The sequence below is a fragment of the Erythrolamprus reginae genome, chromosome 5 (assembly GCF_031021105.1).
Source record: "Erythrolamprus reginae isolate rEryReg1 chromosome 5, rEryReg1.hap1, whole genome shotgun sequence".
NCBI lineage: Eukaryota > Metazoa > Chordata > Lepidosauria > Squamata > Dipsadidae > Erythrolamprus > Erythrolamprus reginae.
The window spans coordinates 1,879,180-1,898,401 of NC_091954.1; the positions used below are offsets into that span (position 1 = coordinate 1,879,180).

Genomic DNA, 19,222 nt, shown 5'->3' on the forward strand with positions numbered 1-19,222 from the left:
CTGCACATATGCGGAAGCAAAAATACCAGCGAAAACTGCCCGAATCTCACAGGATTTGGCTTGCCGCGCATGTGCAGAAGCCAAATCTCATGCAGGGCGCACACGTGCAGGTGCGAGGAGCGTGCACACATGTGCCAGCCGCCAAGGACCATCCGGTTGGCATGGTAAGTGGCTGCCCAATACTGAACACACCCACACCCACACCACTGGTGCTCCACTCCGCCCCAGACCCCCGCGCCCCTTACTTTCTTCTCCTCCAGGTCGTTCCTCATTCTCTTCTGCTCTTCCTCGTCCAGGATCTGGTTGCCATCTTTGTCAAATTTGGCAAAGGCCGCTGTGATTTCATGTTCTGCATGGCCCAGCCTGGAGAAATCAGGGGGTGAAGATGGGGAACGGAGAGAAGGGGGGACACAACTCTGAAAATGCAACACTTGATGGATAAAATAGCAAGGCTGATACTGAAGCACAACGCTTGACTGGCGCAATGGTCCAATGCGACGCTTCTCAATTTCCTCCTAGGAAGAAGCAAACATTTTGCGACACACACCCCACAACTCAGCACATTTTCACTGAAAAAACTCCAGCAGCTTGTGAGCGTGATTGGGGAGTAATGTGTTCAAGTGTCACCTTCATTTATTTGGCTTCACACTGTCCCCTGCCAACATTTTGAGACCCAGTGAACACACCGGTCTTTCCTCGTCTCCCACCGTAGTCACAGTGAAGCCAAGCGCTATATTGTCCTATTTCCTATGTTGGGAGACGTTTGTCTCATCATCTCCGTCTCTCTCCTCCTTTCTTTTCATCCCTGTTCAGTGTTTTCCCATGGTGTCTCTTAAGGGTTTGTTACCTGCACTTCATGTCTCCTGCCCTGGGCTGTGGGATATTGTTCAGTGCAAAAATACCCTACTCCCTGCAGCAACCCCCCCCCCACATTCCCCAGGGTCACACGCCCCTCCCCCCCGGCATTGCTTTACGCCCCCCCCCCCCCTTCCATTTAAGAAGCACTGGTCTTATGAGAGGTATTTGTGAATTTCCCTGGAGAGATGCTTACTCTCTCAAACTGTTCTTAAAATCTTCATACTCCAGCTCTTTGTTTCCCTTCTGCAAAGCTTTCTGCACATCAGAGATTCGGTCTTTTTTCAGCTTCAGCTTCATCAGTGTCCGGTTGTAGCCCTAGAGTTACAAACCATGCAAAAGAAAGTGGTCTTCATTGTTTCACACCGTGGCCATCACAAGACACAAGGCTGGCAACTACTGGGACAGGCTGCCCAAGGACAGAAAGGCCAGCCTATGGCTTTCATTTGCCCCTACAATTTTGCTGAAATTACTTGAATAAGGCCGTGCATGCGCAGAAGCGGAATCTTGCATGGGGGTCCGTGTGCGGGGAGAAGCCTCCGTGGGGCCTCTCTAGGAATCTCCTGGGAGGAAACAGGGCCGGAAAAGGTGGGGAGAAGCCTCCGTGGGGCCTCTCTAGGAATCTCCTGGGAGGAAACAGGGCCAGAAAAGGCAGGGAGAAGCCTCCGTGGGGCCTCTCTAGGAATCTCCTGGGAGGAAACAGGGCCGGAAAAGGTGGGGAGAAGCCTCCGTGGGGCCTCTCTGGGAATCTCCTGGGAGGAAACAGGGCCAGAAAAGGCAAGGAGAAGCCTCCGTGGGGCCTCTCTGGGAATCTCCTGGGAGGAAACAGGGCCAGAAAAGGCAAGGAGAAGCCTCCGTGGGGCCTCTCTAGGAATCTCCTGGGAGGAAACAGGGCCTCCACCTTCCCCGTGGTTTCCTCAATCGCACACATGATTTGCTTTTACTTTGATTCCTATGGGAAAAATTGCTTCTTCTTACAAACGTTTCTACTTAAGAACCTGGTCACAGAACGAATTATGTTCGTAAGCAGAGGGACCACTGTAGTTGCCATGGAAATGGAAATTCCCGAAGCGTTTCTGGAGGTGCCAAAGTTCTCCCCCGCAAACATTCATTCGAAACAACTTCATTCATAATCGATGAAACCAAGGTATAAACGAATGAACCACCTGTTTCAGGATGTCTGATAGCTGCAGTTCGTTCTTCTGGTTTGAAAGTTCCTCTTTCACCTCTGAGTAGGTGTCGTTTATAATAGCCAGGAACATGTTCTGTAGAGAAGAAGGAAAAATACAATGCAGATTATCTTGAACTTAAGAACCCACTCTTCTGAATTGTGCTTGATGTGCAAAAGTAGTGGGGTGTTGGGGGAATCTGCTCTGGATTTGTGGCTTTTACATGATTTGAAGAATCGAAACCAATCCTTCAATAATTGACGGGAATTTCATGGACATGTAGTAAAGTCAAGCTATATTGGAAAATGATAGAAAAAATGATAAAAGAAATATTAAAACAGGAGATAGAAGCAACCCCGGAATTTTATTTACTGGGCATAACTAATCAGAGATACAAGAAAGAAATTTTACACCTAGTTATTCATATTTTGACCGCGGCCAGGATAATATATGCGCAAAATTGGAAAGGGGAGAATATCCCCAAAGAAGAGGAAGTTATTGATAAAATATTAGATTGCACTGAAATGGATATGATGACAAGACGGTTAAAAGATCAAGAAGAAACAGAATATTATGAAATATGGAACAAAGTGTATATATGGATAAATAACAAGAAATATTAAAATAACGAATAAGTAAATAAGAGAATTATATTAGCAGTGATATGAATTAAGATTTATGTTAGAATTAGCATTGATATGATTTAAGAGTTATCTTAGAATTAGTTTATGTATGAAAAATTTTTATATAAGATAAAACAAATTTCTTCTTTTCATTTAAAGCAATAAGTTGAATTTAAGTATTTTTTGTGTATTCCTTTTCTGTATTGAAATTTTACTTCTAGAATAAGCGGGGAAGATACAACCCCATTTTTATGTTAAATGTATGTTTGTCAGTTTTGTCTATTTTAAGAAAATTAATAAAATATATGAAAAAAAATAATAATAATTGACGGGAATTTCCAAACAAAGCTACTTTCCTCTCACCCTGTTTTATTATTTCACTTTTTAAAAACCAGGGAAATATGAAGTATATGAAAAAGTAGGCTTTTTTAAAAAAAGTATTAGAAATATATGTATCATAGAAATATAGAAGATTGACAGCAGAAAAAGACCTCGTGGTCCATCTAGTCTGCCCTTATACTATTTCCTGTATTTTATCTTGGGATGGATCGATGTTTATCCCAGGCATGTTTAAATTCCGTTCCTGTGGATTTACCAACCACGTCTGCTGGAAGTTTGTTCCATGCATCTACTACTCTTTCAGTCAAATAATATTTTCTCACGTTACTTCTAATCTTTCCCCCAACTTTCTTTCTTTCAAACAAATAATTTTATTGAATATAGACATCTGTGCTTACTCTCGGTGCTGAACACGCTAAGAGAGATCCATATTTCCCCTCAAATAGCTGCCACACCCTAAAACTGCTTTCACCATTCGTTCCCCCCCCCTCAATCTTCATCCAAAATCTCCCCTCCTTGAAGTCCATTAAACCAAAATCAACTTACCAATAGCACAAAGAAGACAAAGAAGACATAAGTGACGAAATAGATGGGCCCCAGGATCCTGTTGGCGTTGTCAATAGCGTTATAGTCAAAATCACCCAGAATGATGCGGAATTGTGTGAAGCTATAGAAGGGGGAAAAGGAATGAGTTTGCAATAGAAATCTGATTAATAAATAAATATACAAATAAATAAAAATGATTTTCAGGAAAAAGAGCTTTGCTGAGATGGAAGGATTAAGATAAGCAAAAATATTTCTCCCTCCTCTTTCTGAAATGCAGAGCTAAGTAGCTGAGTCAGATCTACATATATTACTATGATGAATCCATTAAACACGGAAGGAAACACACATGGAGAAAGCGGTGTCTCTAGAATTCTTCCTGAGACTTTATCAACGACCTGCCCTGTGGATCATGTGAATGACAGGAAAAGTCCCCTTGCAAGATTTTGCTTCTGCGCATGGAGCAAAAATAGGGCAGGACACGCGTGCGCTCATGCAAGATTAATATGGATTGTTTCCTGATTGCTTATTTGTCCCTATGACAATCACAAAGTGTTGTATCTTATGAGTCTTGATGAACTTTTATTTTATCACTGTTGTTAGCCACCCCGAGTCCACGGAGAAGGGCGGCATACAAATCCAATCAATCAATCAATCAATCAATAAATAAATAAATAAATAAATAGATAAATGTACACTGAGAGCATTTGCACAAAAGACAAGTCCCTTGTGTGTCCAATCACACGTGGCCAATAAAGAATTCTATTCTCTTCTCTTCATACCTGACTGAGATCCTTGGCATGAAGGAGTAAAAAAAGGAAAGGATAGCATGGGAGACACTCAGTAATGGGTTGCTGCCCCATGGGGGGACACACACAGTGGGGGTAGTAGGTTTATGCACTATTTATTGAATATAGGTTTTTATTGTCCTTCTTTCTCTAGTATGATCCTTAATTACTTTTAAAATAGGAAATAATTAAATAGTCTGTTTTTACCCATAAACTCTTTATTTTAATTATTATCTAGAACTGAACCTTTATAGCAATTAGAGAAAATTGAGCTACTTGCCTAATCTGTGATCATATTGAACTTTGTGGGTTCAGTACAAAACCTTCAAATGTGACTGTGCTCCTCAACAAATAACACTGTCTATCGTTTGTCCTTTTTGTGGCTATTCAAATAATGTGACTTAATCCACTGAAAAAGAGTCCACGCACCTATTTGAAAACTTACCTTGGCCAGTAAGCCACTCCCACCCAGTCACATGACCTTTAAGCCACCCCGTCACATGATTGTCAAGCCATTCCCACCTGGTCACATAGCCGGCAAGCCACTCCTACGCGGTCACATGACCACCAAGCCACAGCCACACAATAAGCCACGTCCACAGCAAACGGTAAAAGTTTTGGCAGCCCATCACTGGAGATACTCACATGCATTTCACAAAGGTGCTGAAGTTTTCCACTTGGGTTCCAAAAAGGAGGTAGCCCAGTTGCGCGTAGGCAAAAAAGACAATGAAGAACATGATGGCAAATCCCAGGATGTCCTTGGCGCATCGAGCCAGCGTGGAGGACAGCTGGGTCATTGTTTTGTTAAAGCTAATGTACTTGAATATCTGAGTGGGAGAGGGAAAGATAAACACCAGCGAAGGGTCATTACGCACCAACTTTTTACTTTCTTTCTTTCCTTCCTTCCTTCCTTCCTTCCTTCCTTCCTTCCTTCCTTCCTTCCTTATTTACTTACTTACTTACTTACTTACTTACTTACTTACTTACTTACTTACTTACTTACTTACTTACTTACTTACTTATTTATTAGATTTTTATGCCGCCCTTCTCCTTAGACTCAGGGCGGCTTACAAAAAGTGAGCAATAGCACTTTCTTTTGAACAGAGCCAGCCTATTGCCCCCACAATCCGGGTCCTCATTTGACCCACCTCGGAAGGATGGAAGGCTGAGTCAACCTTGAGCCAGTGATGAGATTTGAACCGCTGACCCGCAGATCTACAGTCAGCTTCAGTGGCCTGCAGTACAGGACTCTACCTGCTGCGCCACCCCGGCTTGGGTTAGAATAGATGACGCAAACGAAAGAAAGACAATCTCTACGTGGGCTTTCAAAATTCGGTATTCTGCAGGCAATGCGACAAGGCACGGATGGCAAAGCCAGTGCCAAAAAGGTCACGAGCGACATGCGCACTCGTCAGGATCGCGCTCCGGAGAAGCCAAACTCCTGGGTTCCGGCACATATGCAAACTCGACAATCAGCTGGCTGGTGACCATGCGCACTCCAATTTTTGGCACTGCCATGCACGCAAAGGACAGCTGATCATCGCATGCGCACCAGAAAAACCAATGGGCAAGTCTGCGCATGCCGGGCAACATGGCTTCATGTGCCACTTTGTATACATGTGCCATAGGTTCGCCATTGCGGGAATAAGATAATTAGCATTCTCAAGTTGTTTCCCATTTACTACTGTTTTGCAATCCAAAAAAGGTGGAAATGAGTGGAAATACTTTCCCAACACCATATACAGTATTGTATTACTCCCCTGCTATGAAATATCTCATTTATTTTATTTATTTGTTTTGTCAAGTATGTATTGATGGTATACAAAGAGATAACAACGTTTGTATACATGATACTAGTAAGAGAGAAACGTTAGGACAGAGGACAGAAGGCACACTGGTGCACTTATGCAGGCCCCTTACTGACCTCTTAGGAATAGGGAGAGGTCAACTGTGGACAGTCTAAGGGTCAAGTTTTGGGGGATAGGTGATGATACTACAGAGTCTGGGAGTGAGTTCCATGCATCAACTACTCGGTTACTAAAGTCATATTTCCTGCAGTCGAGTTTGGAGTGGATTACTTTAAATTTATATCTGTTGTGTGCTCGTGTGTTGTTGTGGTTGAGGCTGAAGTAGTCGTTGACAGGAAGGACGTTGTAGCAGGTGATTTTATGGGCTATGCTATGGTTATTTTAATTCTTAGACTGTTAGCTACCTCGAGTGCCCTATGGACAGAAATAACAGGGTATAAACCAAAACAGTAACCAGCAGCACCGTCCCTTCATTGCTACCTTATCTCCCTGCTGGGTAGAAAATTATTACTTTTTCCAATTGGGATGAGGGAGAAAGGACGAAACGTACCTTGATCCAGGCAAAGAACAAGTTCACGGCGTTCATGTTGTTGTACTGGGTTTGCCAAAAGGCCAGAAACTCGAAGTCTGCGTAGATGTTGGGATTCCTGAGCAGCTGCCCCATCAACCTGTTGACTTCAATGGTACGAAAAATGTGGAATCCAATGGCTAAAACAGAAAGCTGAGAAAAATGTGAGGTTCGATAGAAAGGGCAGAGGGTGCAAGAGCGTCTCCCCCTCCCCTCCGCCCTCCCCTTGCCCACTCTCTGCCGAGGGGGTTGAACGCACAGGGGCAAAGGAGGCAGAAGTCTAATCTGGTGGCCACTGTCTACTGAGGTCTCCTTACATGGCCCTTATAAATCACGGTGACTACGACGTCCACCCATCATGTTCATAGAAGACCGTGACATCTTCATGGGCATTTGGGGGGTGGATGGTGTCAAGACTTGCGCCTGAATTGGATTAAAGGGAGGGAGAGGTGCACGTAGCCAGCCTCACTCTCTCTGCCCAGATTCCATCTTGCTCCAATAGCAGGACAAGAGGCGAGTCAGTGGGAGATGGGCTGGGCGCAGGGGTTGACCGGGGCGTCTTCCGTGTCTTGCAGGTCTCTTGCAGAGACCGCCTGCATGACCATTGGCCTATTCTAGTAGGTTTCATCTGATCAATCCGCCTGAATCTGTCTTCACATGCGCGTGACAGACAAGGCCAATAATGGCTTGTAGCGGTACAGCTGGGATTGGGGTCCCTGTGGTGGAAATTGAGATGCGGAGACATCTCCACGCCCTCCAGTGTCTGCACGCATGAGATTTGGCTTCTGCGCATGTGCAGCAAGCAAAATCTCACACGGGAATGCTCTCACACGTGAGATTTTGCCAATTTTGGCGGGTTTTTTGCTTCTGCGCATGCAGGGAAGCAAAGAATTCACCAAAAATCGGCAAAAAAGCCCTTCATGGCACCGGACCAGACTATCTCATGGACCGCATTCTGCTGCACGAATCCCAGCGACCAGTTAGGTCCCACAGAGTGGGTCTTCTCCGGGTCCCATCAACCAAACAATGCTGCTTGGCGGGACCCAGGGGAAGAGCCTTCTCTGTGGTGGCCCCAGCCCTCTGGAACAAACTCCCCCCAGAGATTAGAATTTCCCCCACCCTTCTTGCCTTTCGTAAGCTGCTTAAAACCCACCTCTGCCGCCTGAGATACACTTCCCCCTAGGCCCTTACAATTTTATGCATGGTATGTCTGTATGTATGTTTGGTTTTTATTATAATGGGTTTTTAATTGTTTTTAGTATTGGATTATTATTGTACATTGTCTTATTATTGGTGTTAGCCGCCCCGAGTCTTCAGAAAGGGGCGGCATACAAATCCAATCAATCAATCAATCAATCAATCAATCAACAAACAAACAAACAAACAAACAAACAAACAAACAAATAAATAAATAAAATCTGGCGTGCGAGCGCATCCTCCTGTGAGGTTTCACTAGCTGTGCATGCGCAGAAGCCAAATCTTGTGTCAACGTGTGTGTGTGTGCCCGCGATGATCCCGGGGGACATGCCACTAGCGACCGGTAAGTGGAATCCCAGCCTGGACAAGGCCCTGTCTCACCAAGGGTCAGTGACCCAACAGCTACTCTCCACCTGGTTTGTCCAGCCTGTCGAAGCTGTTGCCCCCTCTGCGCATGCTACAGTTACTAGGAGCCCCAGGTGGGAGCTGAGTGACAGGTGGGGAGCAAAGGTGAGCGAGCTGCCCTAAAAGCTGCCTTAAAATGAGCTGCCGTAAAAGGACGCGACATCCCCCCCCCCCGAACACCCCATACACCCCAATCCTCACTATAATTATAAGACGGGCAATTAAGTAACTAATCACTTCAACTAACAAACAATTTTAAGTCATCTTTCTTCTTCCTTTTTAAGAATATTAATTCTTAAATGAATCCTGCATTGAGCCGGGGGGTTGACCCGATGACCCTGGAGGTCCCTTCCAACGCTATGGTTCTATGATTATTACATTGCTGTCATATGTCTATTATTATAATCCTATTAAAAGAAATCTCGAGTGGCCTAGAGGTGGCGTTCTCGCCTCACAACCAGGAGGCTGTGAGTTCAATCCTAGGTAGAGGCAGATGTTTCTCTCTCTGGCCACCATGAGACTGTATCTGCTGAGACCTCCACAGGGGCGACAGGGAGGGCTTCCGGGCAGGAAATACTCAGCTCCATTCAGTTGGCCTGACTCCACCCCGCAAGGGATTACTGTGGTCATTCAAAGACAAAAAAAAAAAGAGGTTTAGAAGAAATCTCACCAAAATGACCACTATGTCCAAAATGTTCCAGATGCTGGTGAAGTACTGAAGCCTGTGAATGTGCAGCTCCAAGATTTCTTCCACAACGTAATAGAAGATGAAGATGCAGAAGACAATTTCGCAAGAGACGATGAAGAAATCCCAAGTGCTGACATACCGGAGGAGCTTCACGGTCCGGATCTGCCACGAGGGGATGGCCCCTCCAGTGGCAGGGAATTCCACCACCAACCTAGGCAGCAGAGACTGTAAATATACCTAGTAGAGCAAGGGCTAATATTTGCTTTTTTATATGTGTATTCCTGTTGGAAAAATCAGCTACTAGGCATAGAGAGACATTTAAAGTAGAAAGATTAATCTATTTGGGAACTAACTTTCCATTTCTTCCACAGTCTCTTGGGGGCATTGCAATAACACTGGTGATTCACTGTTGCACAAAAGTGAAGAAAGCAAAATAAGGAAAAGCCACTTTTGAAATTTACCCATTTGTTAGTATCCCTGTTATATCAAGCTGTTCCCCCATGTTGTGCTTCTACTAGCTGTTCTGTCCTGGGCCTATGCAGCTTGAGAACAAAAGGAGGGATCCACGCACTGATATTTCAAATGACTCTTTTTATATAGAAAGCCTCATTTATACAAGCCAAGTTCATGTCTGTGAGTTCATCTTGGCAGCTTCTCTGTGAAAGTCATTAAAAGATAAGAGTCTTGCAGCTAGGCAATGCCGTTTGGTTGGGCCTATGGGAAGAGCCTTCTCTGTGGCAGCCCCAGTCCTTTGGAATCAACTGCCCCGGGAGATTCGTATTGCCCCTAACCTTCCAGTCTTCCGTAAGGCCTTAAAAACGCACCTTTGCCGGCAGGTCGTGGCCCATGGAAATTTTAACATCTACCCCAGCCTATGACTGAATGGTAGGACATGTGAGTGTGGATGACGGGTTTTTAAATATGTTGGGGCTTTAGAGTTTAAAACAGGGGTCCCCAAACTTTTTACACAGGGGGCCAGTTCACTGTCCCACAGACTGTTGGAGGGACGGACTATTAAAAAAAAACTATGAACAAATCTCTATGCACCCTGCACATACCTTATTTTAAAGTAAAAAACAAAATGGGAATGTACTATGTAGAGGGGGGGGGGTCTGAAATTCATATATGTTTATGTTTTGTTTTTAATTTTCTTTTGTTAACATCTGAAGGTTTTCTTGGCTTATAGAAAAATGTATAAAGAAAGAAGGAAGCACTTTGGCATAATGGTTAATAAGTTAGAATATAATCGGTATACTTTTTGAAGGAACATTAAGGAGGGAATTTAATTAAAAGAAAATGAATGTGACTGGATGACAAAATTAGAAAAAAAACTTTTGCAACTTTTTTGATGATTGATATTAGTTACTAACAAAATACTGCATTTTATTCATAGAACATTAGATGGAACTCTGTGTTGTGTCACTCACCCACGGGCCGGATAAATGGCCTCAGCAGGCCACATGCGGCCCGCGGGCCATAGTTTGGGGACTGCTGGTTTAAAATATATGTTTTTAGTATTGAAGCTTTTAGTGCGTCTTAATATTAGATTTCTTACATGTTCTGTCATTACTTGTGAGCCGCCTTGAGTCTCAGGAGAAGGGCGGTATGGAAATCAATCAACCAAACCAACAAACAAATGTAAATATAAACGTAAATATAAATTAAAATATATATATAAACATAAATATATGTTCCAAAGATACTTCCAGAAGACTGAGCCAGAACTCACCTGAGCACACAGAAGAGGTTGATGTTGGCGTTATAGACGGAGAAGTCCATAAAAACCGCACGGGTTCCGCGATCCAGCCACAGGTTTTCTTTCAAGACTCGCAGAGTTTCGGCACTTTCTTCCCGGGTTATTTTGAGGTCCACGTAATAGCCCCCTCCACTGTAACTTGTCAATCTGCCCCAGTGGGAGGAGCCATCGAGTTCTTGCTCCGAGTAATATTGCCACCTGCGCCATAAGAGTTATAAACATGGAGGGAAAAGAGAGCGAGAATTGGCGGGAGAGAAATGGACGATGCCTTGACTGGGCTCGGGATGAGCTGCCTATTCTTCACCCGTGGTTCCCTCGCCAGGAACAACAGGACCCTTCAACTGTCTCATGGATATCAGGGGCGGCTTCCACTTCCCTTCGCCAATGGTTCGCATTGCGACGTTTTGCGCAATCCTCCTCCTGCAAATGCCCAGTAGATAGAGTCCGCCCAATACACAGCTGAGAAACTGATCAGCTGTTCTTGGGGCGAAGGAATCAAGATAAGTATAATGAGCGAGATTTCAGCGATTCTCACCGATATTTTGCTTTTGTGCATGTGTGGAAGCAAAAATATTGGGAGAAATCGCAGAAATATCGCTCACGCATGTGTTCTCACAAAACATAGAAACATAGAAGACTGACGGCAGAAAAAGACCTCATGGTCCATCTCGTCTGCCCTTATACTATTTCCTGTATTTTATCTTAGGATGGATCTATGTTTATCCCAGGCATGTTTAAATTCAGTTACTGTGGATTTACCAACCACGTCTGCTGGAAGTTTGTTCCAAGCGTCTACTACTCTTTCAGAAAAATAATATTTTCTCATGTTGCTTTTGATCTTTCCCCCAACTAACCTCAGATTGTGTCCCCTTGTTCTTGTGTTCACTTTCCTATTAAAAACACTTCCCTCCTGAACCTTATTTAACCCTTTGATATATTTAAATGTTTTGATCCTGTCCCCCCTTTTCCTTCTGTCCTCCAGACTATACAGATTGAGTTCATTAAGTCTTTCCTGAGACGTTTTATGCTTAAGACCTTCCACCATTCTTGTAGCCCGTCTTTGGACCCCTTCAATTTTGTCAATAGATTTCACTTGCTGCACATGCGCAGAAGCCAAATGTTGCGCTGACTGGCGTGCGCCCTATGGGTGCACCTGCACCCACAACAGCCTCGGAGGGCGCTCCGGTAGAAGGTGAGATGAGCAGCCCTTCCGTGGTCCCATCCACTACCCAGCTGTGGGCTGCTCTCTGTCTTAACTGGTCATCTCTGCTCCCTAGACCCCCCAGGGTCTTTCCCACTTACCATTAAATTTTCCCCCCAGTGAGGATTTTTAAGAACATTCTCTTAAAAACTTAATTTGACTAATAGCTTTGCAGCTTGCATAGCACATAGCAGTCAGCATGTTACATTTGTGTCGCGGGAGTGAAAATGAAGAAGGCAGCAAGGGTTTTTTCTACATGCCCACGTGCTCTATGGTTTATTTTGAATTTTGCTCCAGTGGAATGTAGACTAATGATTTTTAAAGTGTTCTAATGAAATATTTTGAGCAGGTTCCTTCGTACATAAGTGCACTGATGTGCCTAACGTCCCCTGTCCAATTGTCTTTCCTTTTCTCATATGTCATATATATTCTCTCCCTCTCATCTACTTCTCTTCTTTTTTACTTACTATCTTTATATATGTCTATTCTCTTCCATATGTATTGTATATTGGAAAAAGAATAAATTAAATTAAATTAAAGCTCAAAACACAGTGCTATTAATTTAATGTTGTCTTATTTATACTTATGACACCTGACAGAGGTTTTCACTCTGATGGATTTTATGTTTTCTGTAATTTCAGGTTTCTGTAATCAGGCGTTTTGAAAGCTCCCAAGTTCTTGACAAGTGATTTTAAAAGAAATGAGAGAAAGAAAACGATGAGACCAAGTGATACTGTGCCTCTGAATCTATACAACAAATTGACTGTGGTCTTATTTTCTGAAATTGAGATGTGTTTCAGAGCTGTGATTTATGACATTCAAAAAGCTTCTCCCCTACTCACGCTGTGCCATTCGAGAGCCCAAAGGGCGACGTGTTCTCTTCCTCTTCACTGTATACATCGTAACAGCCCGCAATGTCTTCTTTGAAATCATCATGCACCACACACGAGTTGTTCTGGACCTTGAGTTGGCGTAGCCGTGGGACACCGAGCAGTAAGTTCTCGTAGTAGATATACGACTGTGCGTTGTGGCCCAAAGATTTGTTGTTATACCACTTAGTCCAATACAAACTGTCCAGGAAAGGTCCTTGTGTATACTATGGAGATAAAGCAAAAGAGGAACGTTATCTGAAACAAGCTTAGAACTACGACGCCTTCAACATGATCTAAGTATTGCCCACAAGATCGTATGCTGCAATGTCCTGCCTATCAAAGACTACTTCAGCTTCAGCCACAACAACACAAGAGCACACAACAGATTCAAGCTTAATATTAACCGCTCCTAACTTTACTGTAAAAAATATGACTTTAGTAATCGGGTTGTCGAAGTGTGGAATTCACTACCAGACTCCATAGTGTCATCCCCAAACCCCCAACATTTTACCCTTAGACTGTCCATGGTTGACCTTTCCAGATTCCTAAGAGGTCAGTAAGGGGCGTGCATAAGCGCACTAGAGTGCCTTCCGACCCCTGTCCTATAGTCTCTCCTATATCTCGTATTTCTTATCTACTATATCCTCTATATCCTTCATTGTGTATTATTGTGTACTGGACAAAATAAACAAACAAACAAACAAACAAATAAATAAATAAATAAATGCATACATACATACATAAACAAACAAACAAAAAATAAAGCACAACACAGAATGACATTAATGTAATTCACTTGTTGCGTATGTCAAAATGAAAGAAGTTGTATTCTCCGAGTCCTTGGAGAGGGACGGAATATAAATCCAATTAATAAATTAATGCAAAAATTAAAAATTAAAATCATAATGCATAAATTATGGCTATTTCTTGGATTTTTTTTTAAAGCTAGTTGAAATCTAATCCAGGGGTTACAGGATACATTTGTGGTGTTTCCTGTTTCAAAAGTTCAATTCAAAAGTTCAGGAAATGGCTCTCACAACTTTGCCATGTCTGATCCAAGGGGCTTCTGGGGTGGCCAAGAAGGTTTGTAACCTCCAGTGACTGACTCAGTATGATTGAATTTCAACTGCAGAGGAAGAGAATGAATTGTGTACATGTGTTTTCATAGCAACTGTGTATAAGCTGTCTGGTAATGAAATACACCCGTTTCCACCTGCGCACAATTGCCGGATTAAAGTCAGTTAAAAGAATCCTACCGGTTGTCAAGTCACTGAGCCATATTTAAAATCGCTACATCCTCTGACACAAAACGGTCAGCCTCCAAACCCCCTTGCCACTCACTCGCCAAAAGTCAGCCATGCTCCCGATGGCCTGGAAGGAGACGCCACTGTCCGAAGGGTTCTGCAGAAAGAGTTCGGACATCACCTTGGTGTAGTAATAGGCATTGGAACTCGTCATCCCATAGGTCACTGGGGGAATTGAAGAAAAGGAAAACGAAAAAAATCCAAAACCAGGAAATGTGTCAGTAACATCGAACATTTTTTAAAAAAATAATCTTTATTAATTATTTACATGAAGAAAAATACACAAATACCATATCACACTAGGAGCAGGGGGCCCTCCCTAAAGCTCATAGGTCAGAAAGTGAGGACAAATCAAGGGAAATATTTCTTCTTCACCCAGAGGGTCCTTGGTTGATGGAATTCCCTTCCAGAAGAGGTTGTGACAGCTGTCAGCCTGGAGAGCTTCAAGGCAGGATTAGACAGATTCAGGGATGCCAAGTGTATCATAGGTGGTTATTGAAACGGATGTCCATGTGCCGCCTCTATGTTGCTTGAGGCAGGCAGGGTTCCCTTGGGTCCCATTTGTTGGGGGTCAAGGGAAAGGGAGGGTCTTGCCTTCTCCTTCTGCTCAAGATCCCCATGGACAATTGGGGGGCCACTGTGGGACACAGAATGTTGGACTTGATGGGCTTTGGCCTGATTCAGTATTTATTTTATTTATTTATTTGTTTTGTCCAATACACAATACATATGGAAGAGAATAGACATGAAGTATTATATATAAAGAAAAGATATAAAAGTAGAGGAGAAGATATATGAAAGGAAGAAAAGATATATCATATATGAGATAAGGAGAGGCCATTGGACAGGGGATGAAAGGCAGGCTAGTGCACTTATGTACGCCCCTTCTATGGATCTTCTTATGTTCTTATGCGTACATAAGTGCACTGGTGTGCCTTCTGTCCCCTGTCCAATGGTCTTTCCTTTCTCTCACCTATCATATATATTCTCTTCCTTTCATATATCCTCTCCTCTAAGTTCACTTTCACCCTCTTTTATATTATCAGATGTCTATTTTTCTTCCTATGTATTTGTGTGTTGGACAAATGAATAAAATAAAATAAATAAAATAAAAATAAACATGCACAGGGGGTAAAATCAAATCAAATCAATAAAAACAACCCAAATGGCGGTGTCTGGGTGGGTGGGCGGAGCCTGGGGCTGCCCTCGTGACCAGCTTTCCGACCAGTGAACCAGGGACATTTCCACCCTGTGCTAAACCCGGAGGCTTATTCACCCACAAGTTCTCTGAAGCACCTTTTGCCTTTGCAATCCAAAAATGCTGCATGGCTTCCAGACCATCTATCTTTCTATTTATTGCAAAAACCAGGAGTTGAAAATGGAAGAAATCAGGTAGGTTTTTTTTTAACAGACTCTAAGTATCCACAAATTTAAACTAAAAGGAAATAAAGCATTAAGGCAAACCAATCAATATTCATTTCCTTTGGCCCAGCCATGAATGTTGATAGAGAAGAAAAATATGGTCAATGATGCACACACTATATATAAATTTGTAATATTTTTCATCTGGCTGTGCAATTGCACATGACCGACACTGGATTTTGGGAATGCTCTTGATAATAGAAATGGAAGTGTGAACGCCACACAACCAAGGCAAGCAAAATAATAATTTAAAAATACTGGACAAAAATACATACATGGTTGGGGGATTTGATTTAAAACCAGAAATATTTTTGTTGAGAATTTTACTGGATAAGTATAAAGGGGAATACATATTTAGAAACATAGAAACATAGAAGACTGACGGCAGAAAAAGACCCCATGGTCCATCTAGTCTGCCCTTACACTATTTCCTGTATTTTATCTTACAATGGATATAAGTTTATCCCAGGCATGTTTAAATTCGGTTACTGTGGATTTACCAACCACGTCTGCTGGAAGTTTGTTCCAAGCATCTACTACTCTTTCAGTAAAATAATACTTTCTCATGTTGCCTTTGATCTTTCCCCCAACTAACTTCAGATTGTGTCCCCTTGTTCTTGTGTTCACTTTCCTGTTAAAAACACTTTCCTCCTGAACCCTATTTAACCCTTTAACATATTTATTAACCCTTTAACATATTTGATTTTACATGTATTGATTGCAGCGAGAATTGTATTTACACAACTATGCAAAATAATGGAAGAGATTCCCACGTGTTTAAAAAAATATTAGAATGTGCAGAAATGGATAGGCTAGAACTTACAATTAAGGAAAAGAAAGAAACTTAATACTTTTTGACTTGGGACTTATTTTATCAATGGTTAGCTGACAAAAACAAAAGTGAGAAGCATGGAAATACCACTATACAAGGCCTTGGGAAGTCCACTCTTAGAATACTGCATCCAGTTTTGGTCGTCACAATGCAAAAAATGCATGGTTGAGAGCAGTCATGGGCAGCCAAAATTTTTACTGCCACACTGGGTGCAGCTTGATGGTCATGTGACTGGGTAGGAGTGGCTTGCCGGCCGTGTGACCAGGTGGGAGTGGCTTGAACGATCATCATCGTTCAAGTGAACTGTTAATCCTCGACTTACAACCTCACCAGTGTCGCTCTCTGGGGTGACAATTTGCTTCGCGTTTCCTGCACTCTCCGTCAGCTGTTGAGAAAAGAGGGGGGAGGAAATGGCCCCCCTGCAACTCCTGCCGGTGTGGGTCTCCCTGCCACTTTCCGAGGAGGTGGAGGAGGATGGGAGGGTGGGATGGTCAGTTGGAGCTGGGCACACAGCTTCATTTATGTTGTGAGCCACCCTGAGTCCTCAGAGAAGGGCAGCATACAAACCCAATAAATAAATAAATAAATTTCAGTTGGTGGAACTGGGTTCTACCCCATCCTGCCTACTGCCCACCCCTGGGTGAGACTCTAGAAAAATGCATAGAAGAATGACAAAGATGATTAGGGGACTAGAGGCTAAAACATATGGAGAACAATTGCAGGAACTGGGCATGGCTAGTTTAATGGAAAAAAAGGACCAGGGGAGACATGAGAGCACTGTTCCAATATCTCAGGGGTTGCCACAAAAAAGAAGGAGTCCACCGAGTCTCCATAGCACCTGAGGGCAGAACAAGAAGCAATGGGTGGAAAATAAACAAGGAGAGAAGCAACTTAGAACTAAGGAGGAATTTCCTGACAGTTAGAACAATTAATCAGTGGAACTCCAGAAATTGTGAATGCTCCAACACTGGAAGTTTTTAAGAAGATGTTGGATAACCATCTGTCTGAAGCAATGAAAGGGTTCCTGCTTCAGCAGGGGGTTGGGCTAGAAAACCCTCAAGGTCCCTTCCAATTCTGTTGCTGCTGCTGCTGTTATTGTTGTGTTGTTATTATTATTATTATCATCATCATCATTATCATTATCAATGTAAAAAAGGATCAATGAAAAAAAGGGGATTTGTTAAAAAGGATAAGCAAGTATCAGTATTATTGTGATTATTAAGAGGGAATGAATATGTTGAACATTGTTATAAACAATCATTAAGTGCTGTACCTCCGGATTCTTGACAAATGTATATTTTATTTAATGTACACTAAGAGCATCTGCATCTTAGACAAATTCCTTGTGTGTCCAATCACCCTCGGCCAATAAAGAATTCTATTTTGATGATTATTTCCTAAAACTATTTATTATTATTATTATTATTATTATTATTATTATTATTATTATTATTAATTAGATTTGTATGCCACCCCTCTCTGTAGACAATATACTTTTTAAGCTAAAAATGGAATTTCTATACGTTACAAAATTTAAAAGCTATGCAAAAAACCAAACCAACCCAGCCAAGGCAGACGGTCCAATTGGGTTGCCTAGGCAGTAGGAATGGACACACAGTGTGTACCCCATCCATCCTAGTAAGGGCAATGAGAGGGCTATGTCTGTTTCAGTGATATCAGGATTGATGGCTGTGACATCACATTTGCCAGGTGACCCTTGACAGGGTGAAGACATGTCAGTTTAGAAATAAAGAGAGAACACAATGACTCTTTCAATACAAATCTGACTTCTGGCATAAATGTCCCAGCCATTCAACGGAAGGTCCATCTTTCGCTTACTCTCCAAGGTGTGATCAGTTGCGATTGGGATCAAACTTATCACACGCAGGCATATATACCCAGAGAACCCAGCATTTGCTAAGCTAAAGTCAATAGCTAAGTTATCAGGGGGAAAAACCTGACGAGCCTCTTACTCAAACAAATGTCCAACGCTTCTGATTTGCAGCGAAGAGGACATCACTTCTGTATGAGAAGAATGACTTCAGCTTTGCTCATAGGTTGCTCATAGCTCAGCTCCAGTGTTCTAGGCATGAAATACTGCCCTCTGGGCAGAGAGATCGCAGGTGCTCCGTGGAGATAAATGATAAATTTACCAAACACAAATAGCCATTGTGCCACCACACAACAACAAAAAAAAAAACCTGGTAAAGAGCTGCATTAAATCTCTCCCAGAAAGTACAATAGGAACAGCCTTCTATGTTATCTCCCTTCACACTCTTTCCTGCTCTGAGGTTTAAAAAAGGCAGCCTTCAAAGTACTGTGGAAAGTTTAGCCTAGGTGGCACCAAAGAGAAGTTTGGGGTTCCTAGACAGGCAAATGGGTCTTTCTTTCCATCATTCAAGCCATTTGGTTTTTCTATTTTTTATTCTTTTTAAAATAATTTTAATATGTTATATAAACATTATAAATACTAAGGAAATAAAAAAACAGAACAGAAAAAGGAAAGACAAAAACGAATAAGAAAGAGAGAAAAAAGAAAAGAAAAACCCCAGACATAAATAAAATATACATTTGGGATATTTACATCCCCTTCTCATTCATATACACATTTAGTTAATGTATTGCTTTGCATATTTACATATTTGCTTACTTTTCTACAAATTTTAATTTTAATCTTTTAAACTGTCTTTCTGTATGGTTTCTTTTCTTTTATCCTTTCTTTCTTTCTTTCTTTCTTTCTTTCTTTCTTTCTTTCTTTCTTTCTTTCTTTCTTTCTTTCTTTCTTATACAAGCCATTGGTTGATGAGGCAAAGGGGCGCAACTAGACTTCTCCCACGAACTAGCCCCCCCCC

General features: G+C 42.3%; 1 protein-coding gene across 1 annotated transcript in view; it reads right to left on the reverse strand.

The window, feature by feature from the left end:
* PKD2L1 (polycystin 2 like 1, transient receptor potential cation channel) overlaps positions 1-19,222 on the reverse strand; it is a 38,788-nt gene that overhangs the window by 4,417 nt on the left and 15,149 nt on the right. The window contains exons 6-15 of the mRNA XM_070751963.1: positions 14,154-14,281; positions 12,783-13,036; positions 10,713-10,937; positions 8,966-9,194; positions 6,676-6,846; positions 4,963-5,144; positions 3,533-3,653; positions 2,022-2,120; positions 1,052-1,173; positions 246-363 (exon numbers count right to left, since the gene is read on the reverse strand). Coding sequence (XP_070608064.1) covers positions 246-363; positions 1,052-1,173; positions 2,022-2,120; positions 3,533-3,653; positions 4,963-5,144; positions 6,676-6,846; positions 8,966-9,194; positions 10,713-10,937; positions 12,783-13,036; positions 14,154-14,281 — 1,649 coding nt within the window. The remainder of the gene's footprint in view (positions 1-245; positions 364-1,051; positions 1,174-2,021; positions 2,121-3,532; positions 3,654-4,962; positions 5,145-6,675; positions 6,847-8,965; positions 9,195-10,712; positions 10,938-12,782; positions 13,037-14,153; positions 14,282-19,222) is intronic.